Source organism: Ictidomys tridecemlineatus, chromosome 12, assembly GCF_052094955.1.
Source record: "Ictidomys tridecemlineatus isolate mIctTri1 chromosome 12, mIctTri1.hap1, whole genome shotgun sequence".
NCBI classification, from domain to species: Eukaryota; Metazoa; Chordata; class Mammalia; order Rodentia; family Sciuridae; genus Ictidomys; species Ictidomys tridecemlineatus.
In genome coordinates this window covers 64,343,805-64,363,740 of record NC_135488.1, presented here as the reverse complement: position 1 = coordinate 64,363,740, position 19,936 = coordinate 64,343,805, and the positions used below count along the sequence as shown (strand labels likewise).

The window sequence follows — 19,936 nt, the reverse complement described above, 5'->3', positions numbered from 1 at the left end:
CTACAGAGACCACATCTACCTTATGGTTAAGTATATCATCTGTGGACTCAGATTGCCTACATTCATATCCATACTTTACTACTTTATCTGAACTTGGACAAACTCCTTCACCTCTCAGTACCTCTGTAAAATGGAAATAATATCACCACCCATTTCATGAGCTTATATGAGGATTAAATGTGTATTCCAGTCACAACCTACTAATGGGTTTTGAATCATTTTAGTTATAACAACCCCTTTTATGTTTGAATATAAATAAATGAACAGAAATTGGAACCAGAATACATTGCATGTAGTAATAAGTAGTATTTTGCAAAAAAATCTGTTATATAAAATGGGTACAGTGGCACACACCTATCATCCCAGCAACTAGGATGGCTGAGGCAGGATTCCAAGTTCAAAGCCAACCTCAGCAACTTAGTAATTTAGTGAAACCCTGTCTCAAAATTTAAAAAATAAAATAAAATGTGATGTTGCTCAATGGTAAAGCATCCTCAGTTAAATTCCCAATGTGGAAAAAAAAAAAAGAACTGATATGTGATATATGTGTGTACATCTGAATTACAATGTAATATCGATTTCTTCTAATATTTTACTTTTAATAATGTTAAGAGCCACTGAGTTAAAGCATAGAATAGGCTTAGAACAGGGCCTAGCATACAACTAAGTACTTAATGCTATTATTATTACAATATGTACCTATCAAAGTTATTTGCAGAGTTATATAAAACAATGTGAAAGCTTTTGGAAAATTTGATACACACTTTAATGTAAGTTAAAAGCAAAAATCCCTCTCCATCTGTAATAGCCATGTAGTCCTTGTTTAGGCATGTTTTTGTTACCTGGACCCCCTAACCATGTGTTACACTGAGGTGTCCACAGACTATGATTTATCTAACACTATGTCAGGGTTTGTCAATATTTGTAGAGTAATGGAGGCTTGGTGCCAGAGTAAAATAACTCATTTTTACAGAGCTGGGGATAAGGGGTAGTGAAGAAGGAGTGAAGCATAAGTAGCTGAAGGAATCTGGTAAGTCTCTCAAAGAATTGTTCACTCCCCTAAAGCCAGGTAACTCAAATGTGCAACCGAGGAGGCCAGACTAAGACACCTGGGCCTTGGATAAGGTCTGAATCACTTCCGTCTCTCTCTCCTTATCCAGTTACCTCACAGAACAGCATTTAAGCCCAGACAGGGCTCAAATGTGTGTGTCACTCACATCAAGAGAAAATGGAAATCCCCAAGGAGATACAAATGGGCTGACTACACAACAAAGGATTACATAAAGGTAACCTTCAAAGCCAGCACATTTACACGTTAAAAACAATTTAAATTCTAAGCAGATCGGGAGGCTGGCGCAGGAGGATCACAGGTTCAAAACCAGCCTCAGCAACTTGGCGAAGCTGTAAGCAACCTAATAAGACACTGTTTTAAAATAAAAAAATAAAAAGGGTGAGGGCTAGGAATGTGGCTCAATGGTTAAGCACCTTTGGTAGCTTTTTTGCTACCAAAAAAAAAAAATTTAATTCAAAAACCTGATTTATAGAAAAACTGGAAAATGTGCTCACCAGTAAGGAAATCAGAAGGTCTCGATTCCATCCCGGACAATGTATGACCTTGAATGGCTCACTTCATTTCTCTGGGCTTAAGTGTCTTCCTCTGCTTAAAAAAAAAGAAAGAGAAGGGGATAACTACCTCGTAGAGCGTGGTGAAAATTAAGATAGTATGCAATAAAATGTCCCTTCTAGATCATAAAAGACAATACAAATTATAATAAGCTGTGGGTCACTGACCAACTAACTGCCTGTTAAAATGCCTATAGAGTATGCCTGCATATTTGTATTATTTTAAAAATTATATTTTGGTCTTCCCAGCACAACACCCTGTACTAGGAGATCTGGGAAAGCAGTATTTTCCCATCTCATTCCTTAAAGCAGTGATTTCTAAGTGTTTTGGTACGGGAGGGGGGGGCACTTCAAATTTCCCCTTGGTACTGCCCATACATTATGAAAATCTAAAAAAAAAAAAAAAAAAAAAAAAAGGCCGAGATGATCGACACCGTGCCTACATTTTACTATTATTCACATTCTCCTTTCAAATTAAAGGAGGGGGGATTAAACTTCTTCCGCCACGTTTCGGACCAGCCTACAGGAGGGATCTTAAGGACTCGCGTCGAAAGGAAGTCCCAGTAAACAGGAGGCGGCGCGTTCTAGAGCTTTCGGGCGACCCCAATTTCTCCTGAGCGACGAATCCAGGCCACGTGTCGCCATTTTGTGTTCAGGAAACATGGCGGCCACGGGGGGGGGGCCGACGATGGGGAGCGCCACGTTAGCCCACTTTCACTGAGGGACTCAGTATGCTTTGCTCACTTGACATTCTCGAGTCTAGCTTAGCTCAAGGAGGAAAGGGAAGGGGCAGAAATCACAACTCATGCGCCAGCACTTCAGCGACATTTTCTAGCGAGATGAACTAGGCAGAAAAGGCCTCCCAAGATGGCGGGCGTCACCAGGGGCCGCTGGAGAGTGAGGCGCTGCGGCTGCGCTGTGAGGGAAAAGGGCCGAAAAGCGAAAACCGGAGAGGCCGCGCGGGAAATGCCGCAGAAACCTCCAACTCTGGTCGGCACCGCTCGAATTTAAATAAGGTCTCCAGAGACGCACACTATTGTTTCAAATAGCAGACAAGAGACTGCCACGGTAGAAAGGACCGAAAAGCTAGGTTGGGTTTCTGCGGGTTTTAACAGAAAGAAACCAGCAAGATGCAAACAAAGCATTATGTAAATGGACGCCATTCTTTTCATGGCTGTTACGAGCACTTAACAAACACAAAGGCGCGACTGCGCTGGCCCGCGGTAGGGGCTCGGGTTTCGATCTTTCTGCTCACCGGCCACCTCCGTGGGGCCGGGGCAGGAGTGGGGGCTGGCGCAGGGCGCCCGGACGCCGGGGACGAAAGGGCCCCACGTGCCCGCTCGCGCGCGCACCGCCCCACAGGCCGCACCTCGCCGCCCCTCCCCCCCGGAAGACGGCGGCTGCCCCTCCCGTCCTCCCCACACCCTCGCGCATGCGGTCTGGTTACCTCACGCGCACGTTTTAAACCCGCGGCGTCCCAGCTGCCGCCTGCACTGATCGCCGGGGCTGTCCTTGTCACTCTGCGCATAAATCCCTTTGGTATATCAGGAAAATTATATGTGTCTCCCAAAAACAACATTAATATTTTCAGCCACCTGCCAGTGCTGTTGGAGTTAACAAAACACGTGTTCACTTTAAAACCCTGCCGGACTCACACCTTCCGCCCATCAAATGCATTATTTTCACTATTCCGGTATTGAAAGGATTTTTTTTTTAAGTACCGCGTGGAGGTTGGCGCAATCTTGTGACCTAAAAAAACGGGTCCTCATTTTTTTCAAGGGGTCCTGCGCAGCAAGCACTTCCGGGGTCAGAGGGTACGCGGGGTTGAAAGCGGGCTTCCCGCCCCGCCCAGACCGCCGAGGCTGCCGCCGGAGTCGCCACCGCCGCGCCCTCGCCCACCCGCCCGCCCGCCGCTCCCGGCCCCGCTCGCCCCCTCCGCCGCCGCCGCCCGCCCCTGCGACGACGCCGCGGCCTCCCGCCCGCTCCTGCTCGCTCCCGCGGCCCTCGCTCGCCTCGCGCCGGCAGTTTTGGGCCTACACCTCCCCTCCCCCCGCCAGCCACCAAAGACTTGACCACGTAACGAGCCCAACTCCCCCGAACGCCGCCCGCCGCTCGCCATGGATGCCGGTGTGACTGAAAGTGGACTAAATGTGACTCTCACCATTCGGCTTCTTATGCACGGAAAGGAAGTAGGAAGCATCATTGGGAAGAAAGGGGAGTCGGTTAAGAGGATCCGCGAGGAGAGTGGCGCGCGGATCAACATCTCGGAGGGGAATTGTCCGGAGAGAATCATCACTCTGACCGGCCCCACCAATGCCATCTTTAAGGCCTTCGCAATGATCATCGACAAGCTGGAGGAAGATATCAACAGCTCCATGACCAACAGCACGGCGGCTAGCAGGCCCCCGGTCACCCTGAGGCTGGTGGTGCCGGCCACCCAGTGCGGCTCCCTGATTGGGAAAGGCGGCTGTAAGATCAAAGAGATCCGCGAGAGTACCGGGGCCCAGGTCCAGGTGGCGGGGGATATGCTGCCCAACTCCACCGAGCGGGCAATCACTATCGCTGGCGTGCCGCAGTCTGTCACCGAGTGTGTCAAGCAGATCTGCCTGGTCATGCTGGAGACGCTCTCCCAGTCTCCGCAAGGGAGAGTCATGACCATTCCGTACCAGCCCATGCCGGCCAGCTCTCCGGTTATCTGCGCTGGCGGCCAAGATCGGTGCAGCGACGCTGCGGGCTACCCTCACGCCACCCATGACCTGGAGGGACCACCTCTAGATGCCTACTCGATTCAAGGACAACACACCATTTCTCCGCTCGATCTGGCCAAGCTGAACCAGGTGGCAAGACAACAGTCTCACTTTGCCATGATGCACGGCGGGACCGGATTCGCCGGAATTGACTCCAGCTCTCCAGAGGTGAAAGGCTATTGGGCAAGTTTGGATGCATCTACTCAAACCACCCATGAACTCACCATTCCAAATAACTTAATTGGCTGCATAATCGGGCGCCAAGGCGCCAACATCAATGAGATCCGCCAGATGTCCGGGGCCCAGATCAAAATTGCCAACCCAGTGGAAGGCTCTTCTGGTAGGCAGGTTACTATCACTGGCTCTGCTGCCAGTATTAGTCTGGCCCAATATCTAATCAATGCCAGGCTTTCCTCTGAGAAGGGCATGGGTTGCAGCTAGAACAGTGTAGGATCACTCATAACCCCCTTCTGCTGTTTTCCCATGATCCAACTGTGTAATTTCTGGTCAGTGATTCCAGGTTTTAAATAATTTGTAAGTGTTCAGTTTCTACACTTTATCATCCGCTAAGAATTTAAAAATCACATTCTCTGTTCAGCTGTTAATGCTGGAATCCATATTTAGTTTTATAAGCTTTTCCCTGTTTTTAGTTTTGTTTTGGGTTTTTTGGCTCATGGATTTTATTTCTGTTTGTCGATAAGAAATGTAAGAGTGGAATGTTAATAAATTTCAGTTTAGTTCTGTAATGTCAAGAATTTAAGAATTAAAAAGGATTGGTTAAAAAATGCTTCATATTTGAAAAAGCTGGGAATTGCTATCTTAAACTCTTTGTTGGTGCTTTTTTTTTCTCCCCTTTTAGCATTAGGTGTTTGGAGGGCAGAGGGCCCCGCCCTCAGTATTCTTTCAAGCTCTTCTCACCTTATCGGTAAGATTCCATTCCCCCTGCCTCAACAAAGGAGCACAGCAGGCTGGGCCTGCTTTGGGTATTTACAGAGATGGAGGGGCTCTTTCCTGAATGACATCCCTCCAACTAAGTTCCAGAGAGTGGCCTCTGCCCATTTCCCTGATAGAAAACATAAGGTTTTCTGATGTGGAAAAAGTGCCCATTCAGTAGGACCTGATGAATGGAGAGCATCCTCTCCATCTAACCATCCCCCTCTACCCCCATCCAGGAAAAACTTAGCCAGGAACAATAAAATATTCTGAGGTGGGAGGAGCCTGGGGTGGAAAAGGGTTGGGGGAGGGGCATGGGTGGGAAGAGGGCAACAGCTGCGTCGTCGTTGTGGGGATGGAGGGGTCTATTAGCTGGACAGCTGGGGGAAAGGGGTCAAAGGAAGAGCTAGGCAGACAGTACCTTGCACGTGGCCTGCATGCACCTGTGGCAAGCCTGTCTGAGGATGTTGTTACACCTGTCAAGTGAGGTGTCCAGAAACAAAAGAGGCCCAGTTCCCAGTTTTTCAGCTGCGTGCAATGTTCAGAGAATCACTGTACCAGGAAGTGATCCTGCCTAAAGGAGGCAAGATTTCTTAAATTCTTACTGGCAAGAATTTTGACTTAACCATTGATCACAGCCTAAAGATGATCAGGGTGTTAACACAAATTCCTGGATCCTACCCAAATAACCAGAGAAATGCATTTTTAACACCCCAAAAGTGTCTTGAGTTGAGTATCACTTTCTCTTTGGCAGATGGGGGGAATTCTGTGGTGAAGGCCTAGATGTCCCATGTCCACATCAGCTAATGGGGCTAGGATGGACCTAATGAAAGAAAAATTATCAACAAGGCAATGGCAACAAGATAATTAGGTACCAAAGTAGATAATGCAAACCCTAGGCACTATATGAAATCACTACTAGCAAAGAGAAATTCCTGTGGAAGGGGAATATTACCCACAATATTTGTTGAAGCTTCTCTAGAGGACGTTTTTCCTGAGGTGTAGGCCTGGTTTTGAGAGTCCCTAGAGGTAAGATTGCCATATACTTCACATCCACTGTAGAGGCGGGTCAGGCAGTTGCTGAAAGGAGCTCAAATTAGTTAAGCCTGCTTTCATACTTCATTCTGCCACTTGCTGGCTTTGGGGAAATTAATTTATAATCTTTACAAAATGAAAGTGTTAAAAGTATACAGCTCCTAGGCTTAAGAAAGTAAAAAGAATGTTAGGGAAAGCAAGATGTTCAAGGCAGGCGCAGTGGCTCATGCCTGCAATCCCAACAGCTCAGGAGACTGAGGCAGGAGGATCAAAGCCAGCCTCAGAAACAGTGAGGACCTGTCTCGATAATACGGAAAAAGTGATGGGAATGTGTTTAAATGACCATGAGTTCAATTTCAAGTACATATATATAGAGAGAGTCTAGAACATGTTTTTGTTTTTTTTTTTAAAGGCCTATTTTGGGAGGTAGGAGTTTTCTAGAATATCTGAGAAGAGATGACAATTAGTTAAAAGGTAAGAAACTAGTATTAAATGTTGAGCTAGAGGAGCTTGTCTGAGAGGCCAAGACACATGGGGGAATGGGAAATAGTGAAGACCTGGAAGCCTGTTCATTACCTTCTGGAAACAATGAGCACTAATCAGGGCAAGTAGGTAATGAACTCAAACCCAGAGACGCCATGCCTATAGTCTCTGAAACTTGCTAGGCGAAGTAATTTGAATATACCCCATGGAAAATTAGAGCACAACCTTTCCTAACCCTCCTCCCCACTATACATGCCCTTTATTAGGACAAAGCTGGTGATAATTTGTAAAAAATAATTTGGACAATAAGGCATGTGATTAATTATACCTTAAAGAGACAAAAGGCAGGAACAGCAGTTAGAAAACTACCTCAAACAGGTCTAACTCAGACTGGAAAGTGGTATCAATAGGCACACAAAGGGTCCAATTGAAGCAGTGCTATAGGCCTGTAATCCCAGCTACTGGGAGACTGAGGCAGGAGGATCCCAAGTTCAACCAGGCTGGGCATCTTAGACCTTGTTTCAAAAGGGATGGGATGTACCTCAGAGCACCTCTGGGTGTTTTGTGGGGGATCAATCAAAGCAAGAGAAACTGGGTGTGGAGGCCAGAGACATTATATAATGAGAAACAATGAATCTAGGCATTGTGATAGAAGCATATGCCAGCAGAAATATTTGACCAGTAACTAGAAATGGGAGGCAATGTAAAAAGGAAGAGCTATGTGAGACAAATAAGGGAAAAGGGCTAGAGACTTGAGTTTCTCCTTCTCATCTGAGGGTGAGGAACCTAGTTGTCTTCTTCATCGCTGTATCTTGCACCTGTCACTGTGCTGAATGGAGGCTCAAAAAATATTTGTAGAGATGGGAATGTAGCTCAGTATTGGTAGAGCACTCAAGAACCTCACACACAAAAAATAGAATAAACATGGAAGAAGCAGCCAATTAGGAAGAGAGAAGGAATAGTTGAAGCAGCAGGAGAGAAACCAGGATAGTACCCTTGAGAGGAGCCAAGGAGGAAAGTTTCAAGGTTGATGAAGTGATAGTAATGCTAAAGAGGTTGTTAACAGATCTGATTGAACATCCACCATGGGTAAAATACTTTGAACTTAAACAGGATGATGTGATACATAGGGAAGATGTCTAAGCATGAATAAATGGTAAAGGGAGGAAGATGAGGCTGAATTCTTAACCTCACTAGTGCAGTACCGACTGTCATAATGAATTATGAGTTCAAGCTTTATCCTAAAAACTCGTGGTGGTTCCCAAACATTTTGTTTTTTGCATCTCCAACAAGAAGCCTTACCCTTATTACATATTTATTCATAAATTACATGTATACATTAATCATTCTGCTTCTTTGTAAAACATACAAGCAGAATTCTAAGAATTACATGATAAAACAAAAATTTAAATGTTAGCAATTAAGATAAAAAAAATTAAGGAGCTGGGGTGTAGCTCAGAGATTGAGTGCTTATCTAGCATGTGTGAGGCCTTGGGTTCTATCCCCTTCGATTAATCAATAAAAACCTAATGCATGAGGCACTGGGTTTGATCCTCAGCACCACATAAAAATAAAATAATGATATTGGGGCTAGGGTTGTGGCTCAGTGGTAGAGCACTGTCTATCATGTGTGAGGCATTGGGTTCAATTCTCAGCACCACATATAAACAAACAAATAGAGGTCCATTAATAACTAGTAAAAATATTTAAAATAAAAACCTAAATTTCAAGCTAGGTGTGTTGGCCCATGTCTTTAATCCCAGTGGCTCAGGAGACTGAGGTAGGAGGATCACAAGTTCAAAGCCAGCCTCACAATTTATCGATCTTAGGGCTGGGGATGTGGCTCAAGCGGTATCGCGCTCACCTGGCATGCGTGCGGCCCGGGTTCGATCCTCAGCACTACATACCAACAAAGATGTTGTGTCCGCCGAGAACTAAAAAATAAATATTAAAAATTCTCTCTCTCTCTCTCTCTCTCTCTCTCTCTTTAAAAAAGTAAGTAAAGTTTAAAAAAAAAAACAATTTATCCATCTTAAACAACTTAGGCCTTATCTCAAAAAAAAAAAAAAAAAAAAAAAGGCCTGGTGATGTAGGTCAGTGGTATAACACCCCTAGGTTTGATTTCCAGTAACAAAAAAAGAAATGTAAACTTCAGTAGTTTTTTTACCCTTTCACTCAGTTATTTTAGAGATAAAGAAATACTGAGGAAGGCTGGGGATGTGGCTCAAGCGGTAGCGCGCTCGCCTGACATGCGTGCTGCCCGGGTTGGATCCTCAGCACCACATACAAAGATGTTGTGTAAGCTGATAAAATAAAAAAATAAATATTAAAATTCTCTCTCTCTCCTCTCTCTCTCCCTCTCTCACTCTCTCTTTAAAAAAAAAAAAATACTGAGGAAGACAAATTTCAATGAAGTGAATGCTCTTGGAGAGTAGGATTTCAGAAGAGCAATGAGGGAAGTGCAGCAGGAGAGGGCCTCCTGTCTCCAAGGAATGTGGACCACTCAAACACTTGGTGCAAAGGAGGGAAACAGAACTAGAACTTGAGGGAGAGAGCATCAGGGAAAACGATTCTTTTGTTGTTTTTGGAAAGAACTTCACTTAAGGCAGATAATAAGGAACCAAAAGGAAGCAGAGTGTTAAAGGTATAAATAAGAACTGTAGGTAGAAGAAGGTCTTCAATTTAGGCCTAGGCAGTTGGACTATTGAAATTTAACTCACTTATGTTGTGCTCTTTCCTAAGGAGATTTTTATTTCAGAACCCACCCACATACATATTTTGTCCTTTTTATTTGGGGCAGCTTGAGCATGTCCAGTTCTCTTCCGAACTAAGGATTGAAAATCATAAGGCCCCTCTGCAGTTGCTGTGTTTGTTATAGCTCCATTCCTACCACCAGCTGTGAGGCCACAGCCACTGCCACAATAAAGGAGCCTGAACAGGTTGACAAACACCTGTTGTGTCATAGCCACAGGAGTTGTATCATGTGTTTAGAAGGCTGATCCCCCTAGTCCCCAATCCCCACACACAGGCACATTTGAACATTACCACCACATGCTCCACTAGGCCAGCACTTTAAGGGACAGTGAATCACCATGCTTGGGTTCACCCTTCCAGCACATACTTATTCTCTGTGACCTAAAAACTAAACAGTGTTCACCAAGAGCTTGGTGCTTGAGTTGAACCCACCTCACCCCCAGGCACTCTTGGTGACCTTAAGTGGTACACTACATGCTGTCCAACATCCCTGGGTCTGCCACCACCTCATGGTGAGACAGCACCCAGCAGACATGTGAATAAGCAGTGGTGGCAGGAGAAGCTTTCCACTGCCAGGTCTTCTGGTCACCTTGCCTGGTCACAGGAGGGGCCTTTCTAAAAAATTCAACTATGACTTACATCACTTTCCTACTTAAATTAAGTCTCATGTCCACTCTCCATGTGTGCCTACAAAAGAAAATCCAAACTTTTTAGCAAGACTTACACTGCCCTCAGGTTCTTTTTCCCACCAACCTCACTAGTGCAGTACCGACCAGCTTTCCACACCCAACAACTTGCAGTTCCCCCCAAGTCATTTTGTTTGGGTATCCTAGCCTGGTGACATAACTGTTCTTTCACCCTGACCCTGCCTAGAGGTCTAGGGTTCTTGGGCTCCTGTTTTTTTATTTTTGTTTTGTTTTTGCACTGGAGACTTGACCATTGAGCTATATATTCTCAGCCCTTTTTATTTTCTATTTTGAAATAGGGTCTCACTAAATTGCTTAGGGCCTCCCTAAATTGCTGGAATTGTACGCGTGTGTCCCCAGAGCTCCTGCTTTTGAGCATCAACATTCTACAGGAAAATCACACCTGGAGGACCAGGAGACCTGAGTTCCAGTCCAGGTTCTGGCAAGGAGTCACTGCATGATCTTGGACAAGTTGCTCCCCATTTCTGAGGCTCAGTTCTCCCTCTGAAAAGACTGGATAAGATAATACCCACAACTCCCTGGCTGCCTTGGGAAATAGTACTGCCTTTGTGGCACCCATTCCTGCTTCTGACTTCTGACACGCTGGCCTTCTATAAACACTCAAGAGAGAAAAGCAGAAATTAACAAAAAATTGGCAGCAACAAGCCTTAGCTTGGCATTTTGAGCAGCTATTCATGGGTGCTTGCTTGGGGAGGAAGGAGAAAGGAAGGAACTCAGATTTGCTCACACATCCCTGGTCATGCCTGTCACTTTAGGCTTTGTGGGGAAGAGAGGAGGTCACAGAAGGGATGCAGAAAAGGGGCATGGTAGTGAAGGTTAGACATGAAAAGGTGGTTCCTAAAAGCAGACCCTATCCCTCTTCCCTTCCATCCCCTGCCCCTGTGCCCTAGCTTTCTGATTGGCCCCTGGGCTTTGTGTACTCTAATGTAAGGATAAGATAACTACAGACTCCTCTTTTTCTCCCAGGGCCAATTATGCCTCCAGGCATCTGCTGCCAGGCTGAGCAGGCCTTGATGTCCAGCTAGGCAATGATACTTCTGTGGCACCAAACACATTGCCCAATTAGTCACTCAGAATGATACTGGATTGGTTACTCCCTGAGCAGTTGGATCACAGTGAGATGCAGTGCCCTTTCTTAATCCTGCCTCCATGTGGATATGGATGAAACCCATGTCTTCATTTTTTCTTTTTCTTTTTCTTTTCTTTGGTGCCAGGGATTGAAACCAGAGGCACTTAACCAGTGAGCCACATCCCCAGACCCTTTTTTAAAATTATTTTTTAAATATATTTTTAAGTTGTTGATAGACCTTTATTTTTTTATATATGGTGTTGAGAATCAAACCCAAGTGCCTCACACACACCAAGTGTGCTACCTGCTAAGGCCCAGCCCCAGCCTCTTTTAATGTTTTATTTAGAGACAGGGTCTCACTGAGTTGTTTAGGCCTCCCTATGTCGCTGAGGTTGGTTTTACACTCATGATCCTCCTGCTTCAGCCTCCTGAGCCACTGAAATTACAGGCGTGCGCCATCACACCCAGCATGACTTCATTTTTTAGTTCATTGTCTGTTCAAAAGCATTTTCTGAATTTGCTCAGTGAACTCTTACAAGAGCTTTCTCCCACTGACTCCTAACAGGACTTTAATGAGGTCTGATGTGACCATTCCCTCAACTGGAACCTGAACCCACCCCAAGCAACACCTCCAATAATGACTAACATGTATCAAATACTTACCATATACAAAGCACACTGCTAGCATTTAAATGAATTAATTCACTGAGTTCAAGGTCCCATGCAGTAGATGTCCCCCACCCTCACCCCATACTAGGGATGGAAACTGGGACCTCACATGTGCCAGGCAAGCACTGAGCTACATTCCCAGTGTTTATTTTTTTGTTTTGAGACATAGTCTCACTAGGGCTGGGGATGTGGCTCAAGTGGTAGCGCGCTCGCCTGGCATGCGTGCGGCCCAGGTTCGATCCTCAGCACCACATACCAACAAAGATGTTGTGTCCACCGAGAACTAAAAAATAAATATTAAAAATTCTCTCTCTCTCTCTCTCTCCTCTCTCACTCTCTCTTTAAAAAAAAAAAAAAAAGAGAGACATAGTCTCACTAAATCACGTAGACTATTATGCTCCTTTCTCAGCCTCCCCAATAATTGGGAAACTATAGATGTGCACCAACATGCCTGGTTTGTTTTGTCTTTTTTTTTTTTAATAGTTGTAGGTAGACACAATACCTTTATTTTGTTTATCTATTTTTATGTGGTGCTGTAAGGCAAGCACTCTTCTAGGTTGAGCCACAACCCTAGCCCCTAGTTTGTATTTAATGACTTTCATTGTCCAGTTTTTCAATTAAGAAAGCAAAACATTTTTATGAAACATATGTGAATATGTAGTTTATATGACAATCCTGTTGCTGTTAACATTTTCTAGTCTTTGTTTTATGCATGTATGTACTACTTTTTTTAAAAAAGGAAATCATACTCTACACCCTAACTTATATGCAATTTTTTTATCAAATCAACCTATTTATATACCATAAAATTCACAATTTGCAGATGGGATATAACCCAGTGATAGAGTACTTGTCTGGCGTGTGTGTGAAGCCCTGAGTTTAATCCTCAGTACTGCAAAATAAATAAAATAAAAAAATAAAATTTTGTAAAAAAATTAAAACTAGCTGGTTGCTTTAGCAAACACTCCTAATCCCACTGACTTGGGAGGTTGAGACAGCCTCAGCAATTTATGGAGAGCTTCAGCAACTTAGTGAGAAAGAACCCATCTTAAAAAAAATAGAGCTGAGGATGTACCACAATGGCAAAGAACCCCAGGCTTCAATCCCCAGTACCTAAATAAATATAATTCACCATGTTTTGTATTTTTCATATTGTATATCTTTTTAATTTTTTTGTGCTGGGGATGGAACCAGGGCCTCTTGTATGTTAATCTCATGCTCTACTACTGAACAAACTACATTCCCATTCCCAAAATTCGCCACTTTTAAAAAATTTTATCGATTTATTTGTTTATTTTTGGTACCAGGGATTGAACCCAGAAGGTCTTACCCACTGAGCTACATTCCCAGAAACAGGGGCTAGGTTACTTAGAGCCTCCCCAAATTGCTAAGGCTGGCTTTCAATTTGTGATCCTCCTGCCTCACCCTCAGGAGTTGCTGGGATTACAGGTGGGCACAATCAGGTCTGACCCTTTGTCATTTAAAAATTGTATAATTTTGTGGGTTTTAGTATATATACAAATGGTATCAATCATAATCACTAATTTGTGCCATTTTCATCCTCCCATAGCTATTATCATTCATTCCCTCCCTCACCTCCAATCCCTAGTCCTCATTCCTTGACAAGCACTAATCTACCTTCGGTCTCTATGCATTTGCTTATTCTGGACATTTTATGAAGTAGAATCACATGGTATGTGGCCTTTTGACTCTAACTTCTTTCATTTAGCATAATATTTTTAAGGTTCATCCATGTTGTAGCATAGATCAGTACTTTTTTTGTGTATTTGGTGCTGGGGATCAAACCCATAGCCTGACACAGGCTAAGCCAGGGCTCTACCACTTGCTAAATCTCCAGTCCTTTTTTTGTTTTAGTTGAGGTCTGGGGATTGAACCCAGGAACATTTTACTGCTGAGCACATTCCGCCCTTTTTATCTTGAGACAGGGTCTTGCTATGTTGTACAGGCTGGGCTGAACTCTCAATCCTCCTGCCTCAGCCTCCCAAATTGCTGGGATTACAGGTATATGTCACTGTTGCCAGTTTTGTTTTTTAAATAATTATAGGAAACCCATTAAATGCTAACATAAGTTTTTGTTTTGTTTTGATTTTGGTGCTGGTACTGGGTGCTAAACCCAGGATGCTTTATCAATGAGCTATATCTCCAGACCTTTTTAGTTTTTGTTTTTAGACAGGATCTCCTTATTTTGAAGGTCTTACTAAATTACTGAGACTGCCCTTGAATTTGCAAACCTCTTGCCTCAGCTTCCCAAGTTTTGGGGATTACAGGCATTTGCCACTGTACCTGAAGTAACTGATATATATTTATTGAAAAGAACATTTTCCATAAGAAAAAAACATTTAGTGAGAAAGGGTCATTGTTTGACTTTTTTTTTTTTTTTTTTTTTTTTTGGTAATGGGGACTGAATCCAAGGGTGCTTAACCATTGAGTCACATCCCCAGCCCTTTTTATTTAGAGACAGGGTCTAACTGAGTTGCTTAGGACCTTGATAAACTGCTGAGGCTGGCTTTGAACTCTCAATCCTCCTGCCTCAGCCTCCAGAGTCCTTGGGATAACAGACATGTGCTACCACACGTGGTTTTGGCCACTCTCTTTAATGTCTGGCAGTAGAATACACTGGCGCCTCATATCTGTTTCTGCATCAGTCTGTTGTGGTATCACAAGTCATGCAGCCACTGGAACACTGCACTCTATAGGAGGGAACAAGAGAGAATGAAAAAGGAAAAACAATCTTAGCATTCTTATGAAAAGAGCTTTGACCTCTTTGACCCTGAAAGTATCTCAGGGAGCCCCAGGGCTCCTGGCCACTCTTGAGAAGTGCTGCTTTACAGAAAACTTTTACCAAAGTATACTCACCATTGGGCCCTTTTTTCTACATCTTCACCAACACCAGGCATCACATTTTTTTAAACTTTACTACTTTGTTAAGCAAAAACCAGGATTTCTCCTGATTTTAACTTGGCTTCTCTAATTTCTAACTATATTGAAACTTTTTTTCATGAGTTTCACATTTATGTTTTCTTTTATGAGTTGCCTGTTTATATCCTTTACATATTTTCTTCCTGGAGTTGGACATCTTTACCTTACTGGTTATAAAACCACTTTTGTGTGTGTGTGTGTGTGTGTGTGTGTGTGTGTGTGTGTGTGTGTGTGTGAGAGAGAGAGAGAGAGAGAGAGAGAGAGAGAGAGATGCTGAGGATTGAACCCAGGGCCTTGAGCATGCTAGGCAAGTATCTACCGAGCTAGATTCTGAAAATAATTTTGATGTGCAAAAAGGTTTTAATTATTTTTATACTGGTGATTGAACCCAGGGGCACTTTACCATACCCCCCCCCTTTTTTTAGTTGTAGATGGACACAATACTTTAATTTTATTTATTTTTATATGGTACTGAGAATTGAACTCAGTGTCTCACACATGGTAGTCAGGTGCTCTACCTCTAAGCTACAACACCCCCACCCCCAGTTCTTTTTATTTTGAGACAGGGTCTCTTTAAGTTGTTTAAGCATTTGCTAAATTGCTGAGGCTACCTTTGAACTTGTGATCCTCCTACCTCAGCCTCCCAAGGCACTGGATTATAGATGTGTGCCACCAAGCTCAGTTTTTGTTGTTGTTGAGACAGGGCCTCCATAAATTGCCAAGGTTGGTCTCCAATTTGTGATCCTCCTGCCTCACCCTCCTATGTCCCTGAGAGTACAGATGTGTACCACCATGCCTGGCTTAAAATTATTATTTTTTAAAAAAGGCAAATCTATCACCATTTTTAATGACATCATCCTTTTCTCTGTCTTATCCAAAATCAAATAAATTGTCCTCCAATTTACTTTCCTTCCAGCAGTGTGTAAATGTGCCTGTTTGGCTAAAAAGGTATCAAGAGATACCTGATCTGCACTTTTAATTTATTAGTGAAACCTCCCATTTTTATTCTGTTGATTATTTGGGTAAGACACAGTGAAAGTGAAAGGATATTTGCACCACAATGAAGATGATCTTTGATGACACAATCATAAATACCTCCCACCAAATGACCTTGGAGATAAAACTCTGGCTCACCCAGAACAGGTGGGGTTTATTGTAAGTTAGCACATGTGTCATAAGGTAGGTCTCACCTGATTCAAGGCTGGAGACCAGTGGGTCTCCAGTTTCTCACAAAGTCTGAGGTGACCCAGCTGGGTGGGCCTCCTGGCCTCAGGCCAACACAGTGGTGCCCAGCAGGGGGCTGTCTCACTGTACCCTGAGATGCAGCCAGTTGATACCTACAATTGTAGCAAGATGATTTGGATATTTAAGAAGGTAAAGCCTGACCAGCAGCACACACCTGTAATTCAAGCTACTCCAATGAATGAAAAGCCAAGGCCAGTGTGAGCAATTTATGGAGACCCTGTCTCAAAAAAAAATTTTTAAGAAATACTGGGGTTGAAGCTCAGTGGAAGAGTGCTTCCCTAGTACATGAGAGGCCCTGGATTCAATCCCCAGGGATTGAAAATACAAAACAAAAACTGAAAAGTTTTATTCAGGGAAATAGCCTAAGCCTCATGACCTATATCTTAAAATGAGACCTTTTAGAATAAGAAACAGAAACTAGAATTTAACCAGTCTTACAGGATATTCTTGTTAACCACAAACTTACAGAATTGTGGCTTTAGCGACAGAGATCTCCTTTCACAACTTTTTGCAGATGTCCCTAGTAAATGCCAACATCCGCTTCTTTTTTTTTTTTAATATTTATTAGTTGTTTAGTTATAAGTGTACACTATAAATTTATTTTATTTGTATGTGGTGCTGAGGATCGAACCCAGTGCCTCACACATACTAGGCAAACGCTCTACCTCTGAGCCACAACCCCAGCCCACCATCCACTTCTTGACTGCTCACAAAAAAAAAAAAAGTTACAAAGTGGATTTTGTGTCTAAGGTAGCATGCCCCATTAACTGAGCTTTTTCTCCATTTCAAACTTTTTTCCCCACATTCTTAGCCATACTGGAGAATTTTCTTGAGTAGTCTGGCAGGTAAAGAAAAAAGGCATGGCATTGTTTTAATATTAATTCCTTGGGCTGGGGATGTGGCTCAAGCGGTAGCGCGCTCGCCTGGCATGCATGCGCCCCGGGTTCAATCCTCAGCACCACATACCAACAAAGATGTTGTGTCCGCCAAGAACTAAAAAATAAATATTAAAAATTCTCTCTCTCTCACTCTCTCTCTCCTCTCTCTTTAAAAAAAATATATATATATTAATTCCTTAGATTGGGGCTGGGGATGTGGCTCAAGCGGTAACGCGCTCGCCTGGAATGCGTATGCCCGGGTTCGATCCTCAGCACCACATACCAACAAAGATGTTGTGTCCGCCGAAAACTAAAAAATAAATATTAAAAAGTCTCTCTCTCCTCTCTCACTCTCTCTTTAAAAAAAAAAAAATTCCTTAGATTACTGGCAAAGGGAAAAAATACACACACACACACACACACACACAGACATTCCGTGTTTCTCAGTGGTTCCCATTTCACCCTCAGTGAATTGCCTGCTTCTCACCTTTCTTAACCTTTTTCTGTCAGGGTGTTGATAATGTTCTCACTAATTGAGGAACTTATTGAATGTTAAAATATTAGCCCTTCATCATATATCCTGCATCTTTTTTTCTTCATTTGTCAGTTTCCTTTTAACTTGTGTTTTGCAGAAGTTTCTAATGATTAAGTAGCTAATCTGTCAATCTTTAACTATGGTTTCTGTCTTGAATGTCAAACTTGGGAAGTCCTTCCCTAACCACAATACTTGCTATTTTGTTTTTTTAAATTTCCTCTTTTTCCCCCCTAGTATGTTTCTGTTTATTTAATATTAAATATAATCCATCCATATTTGTGGATATATGATGAGAAGAGCTAATGACCCCACCACCACCACCACCAAAACTTGCTGGCTAGTCATCCCAGGGGTTTTCATGAATAATTCATGAATGTCAAATAGGTGGCCCCAGTGAAGTCAGTGTCCCCCTCCAGGGCCTCTGGAAGATATTTCTAATCAAGTGCAGAATTCCTGGCTAAACCTAGAATAGCCCTCCTAGAACTTCAGGCGGCTACCTCCTTCCTGTGAGATTTGGCATCAAAAGAAAGCCTTTTGTCACTCCCTAGGCCAACCCATGCCTTTTCCTACTGATGTGTGATGGGTCTACTAAACAATACTTTTTTATTCGATATCTGCCTTTCTGTTCTATTTATACACCTGCCATTTTGTGCCAGCTCCATACTGTTTGGTTATCTCTCCTACATGCTAAGTGGTGATAACTGGAGGCACAGGCCTTATACTTTTTAAAATGTTTTTATTTTTTTTTTTTTTGTGGGGGAATGATGGGCAGAGATTGAACTCAGGGGCACTAGACCACTGAGCCACATCCCCAGCCCTATTTTTATTTAGAGACAGGGTCTTTCTGAGTTGCTTAGCTTTTGCTGAGGCTGGCTTTGAACTCAGGATCCTCCTGCCTCAGCCTCCCAAGCCGATGGGATTACAGGCATGCGCCACTGTTGCCCAGCACTTTTTAAAACTATTTTCTCTAATTTTAAACTTTCAACTAAATGTGTTGCATCAAAATGTCTCCAAAATAAATAAATTAAAAATTGAAATTCTTGTTAGATTTTCTAATCTAGGTACACAGTATTACTTTCATTTTTTAAAAGGCTCCCTTTATGTCTCTAAATGGTTTTATTATAATAAATCTTAAATTATTGGTTAAGTTTATTTCATATTCATGGTTGCCATTACAGTGGAATTTTTTCAATATAATCTTTTTTTTTGGTAGATGGGGATACTGGGAATTGATCTCAGGGGTGCTTTGCCACTAAGTTATATCCCTGTCCTTTTTATTGTTTTATGAGACAGGGTCCTGCTGACTTGCTGAGGCTGGCTTCATACTTGGGATCCTTGGGCCTTAGCCTCCTAGGTAGCTGGGATGACAGATGCTCTACTATGCCCACCCAAGGAGAAAGAAATGTGATAGGATAAAAATAATGGGCTGGATCTGGTGGTACATGCCTGTAGTCCCAGCAATTTGGGAGACTGAGACAGGAGGATTGCAAGTTTGAAGCCAGCCTCAGAAATTTAGTGAAGCCCTAAGTAACCTGTCTCAAAATGAAAAATCAAAAGGACTGAGAGTGTAACTCAGTGGTAGAGCACTGCTTGGTTCAATCGCCAGTATCTGGGACCACACCCCACAAAAAAAAAAAAAAAAAAAAAGAAGAAGAAGAAAGAAAACAATGGGTTCCATGCCAGGCATGGTGGCATAATCCTATAATACAGCTAATCAGGAGGCTAAAACAGGAGGATTGAAAGTTAGAGGCCAGTTTGGGCAATTTAGTGAGGCCCTGTTATAACAGTGGTCCACTTTATGCTTTAAATGTAGCTCTTGTTGCCCTGCCTCTGTGATTTATTTTTAAAAGGAATTGTTTCTTTCTCTTCCTCTATCCCTCCCCCTTCCTAATCTCAGGGGAAACAGGATTACCTTTCTTCCCCATCCTAGGCAGAGTTATCTGTCCTTGAACACACACCCACCACAGAAATGAAGGAATACAGACTTCGGGGATGGCACCCGAAGATCTCAGAAAGGACTACCTCCCAAACTAACAAGTGACCTACAATGCCCACAGAGAATGGGTAGAGCGTGGCCTTTGAATCACCATTTTAAAAAACCCCATTTCCCCCGAAGTACAGAATCACAGCCTTTGGGACAGTAGTCCTGTGAGTTTCTCCTCTGCTAGCAAAGAAGCTTCTTTTTATTTCCTTTTTCTTAAAACTGTGTCCTCATTATTGGATTGGAAGTGGGGACAAGGACTGAGCTTTCAGTAACACTGTCTCAAAATAAAATTTTAAAATTGGCTAGGGATGTAGCTCTGTGGTAAAAAGCTTGC

At 43.2% G+C, this 19,936-nt stretch overlaps 1 protein-coding gene and 1 long non-coding RNA gene across 15 annotated transcripts in view; one reads left to right on the top strand and one right to left on the bottom strand.

Annotated features, from left to right (window-relative positions):
* Positions 1-3,317, bottom strand: part of LOC106144768 (uncharacterized) — a 56,099-nt gene extending 52,782 nt beyond the window's left edge. The window contains exons 1-2 of one of the 14 annotated variants that reach the window (XR_013428890.1): positions 3,071-3,317; positions 1,567-1,660 (exon numbers count right to left, since the gene is read on the bottom strand). This is a non-coding gene — a long non-coding RNA (uncharacterized LOC106144768). The other 13 variants (XR_013428888.1, XR_013428886.1, XR_013428885.1 and 10 more) reach the window with 13 other exon arrangements.
* A 193-nt stretch (positions 3,318-3,510) lies between these two features.
* On the top strand, positions 3,511-5,194 carry Pcbp1 (poly(rC) binding protein 1). Its single transcript, XM_078029064.1, has one exon. The coding sequence runs from the start codon at positions 3,741-3,743 to the stop codon at positions 4,809-4,811; it is 1,071 nt and encodes a 356-aa protein (XP_077885190.1). The 5' UTR covers positions 3,511-3,740; the 3' UTR covers positions 4,812-5,194.
* Positions 5,195-19,936: the final 14,742 nt, after the last annotated feature.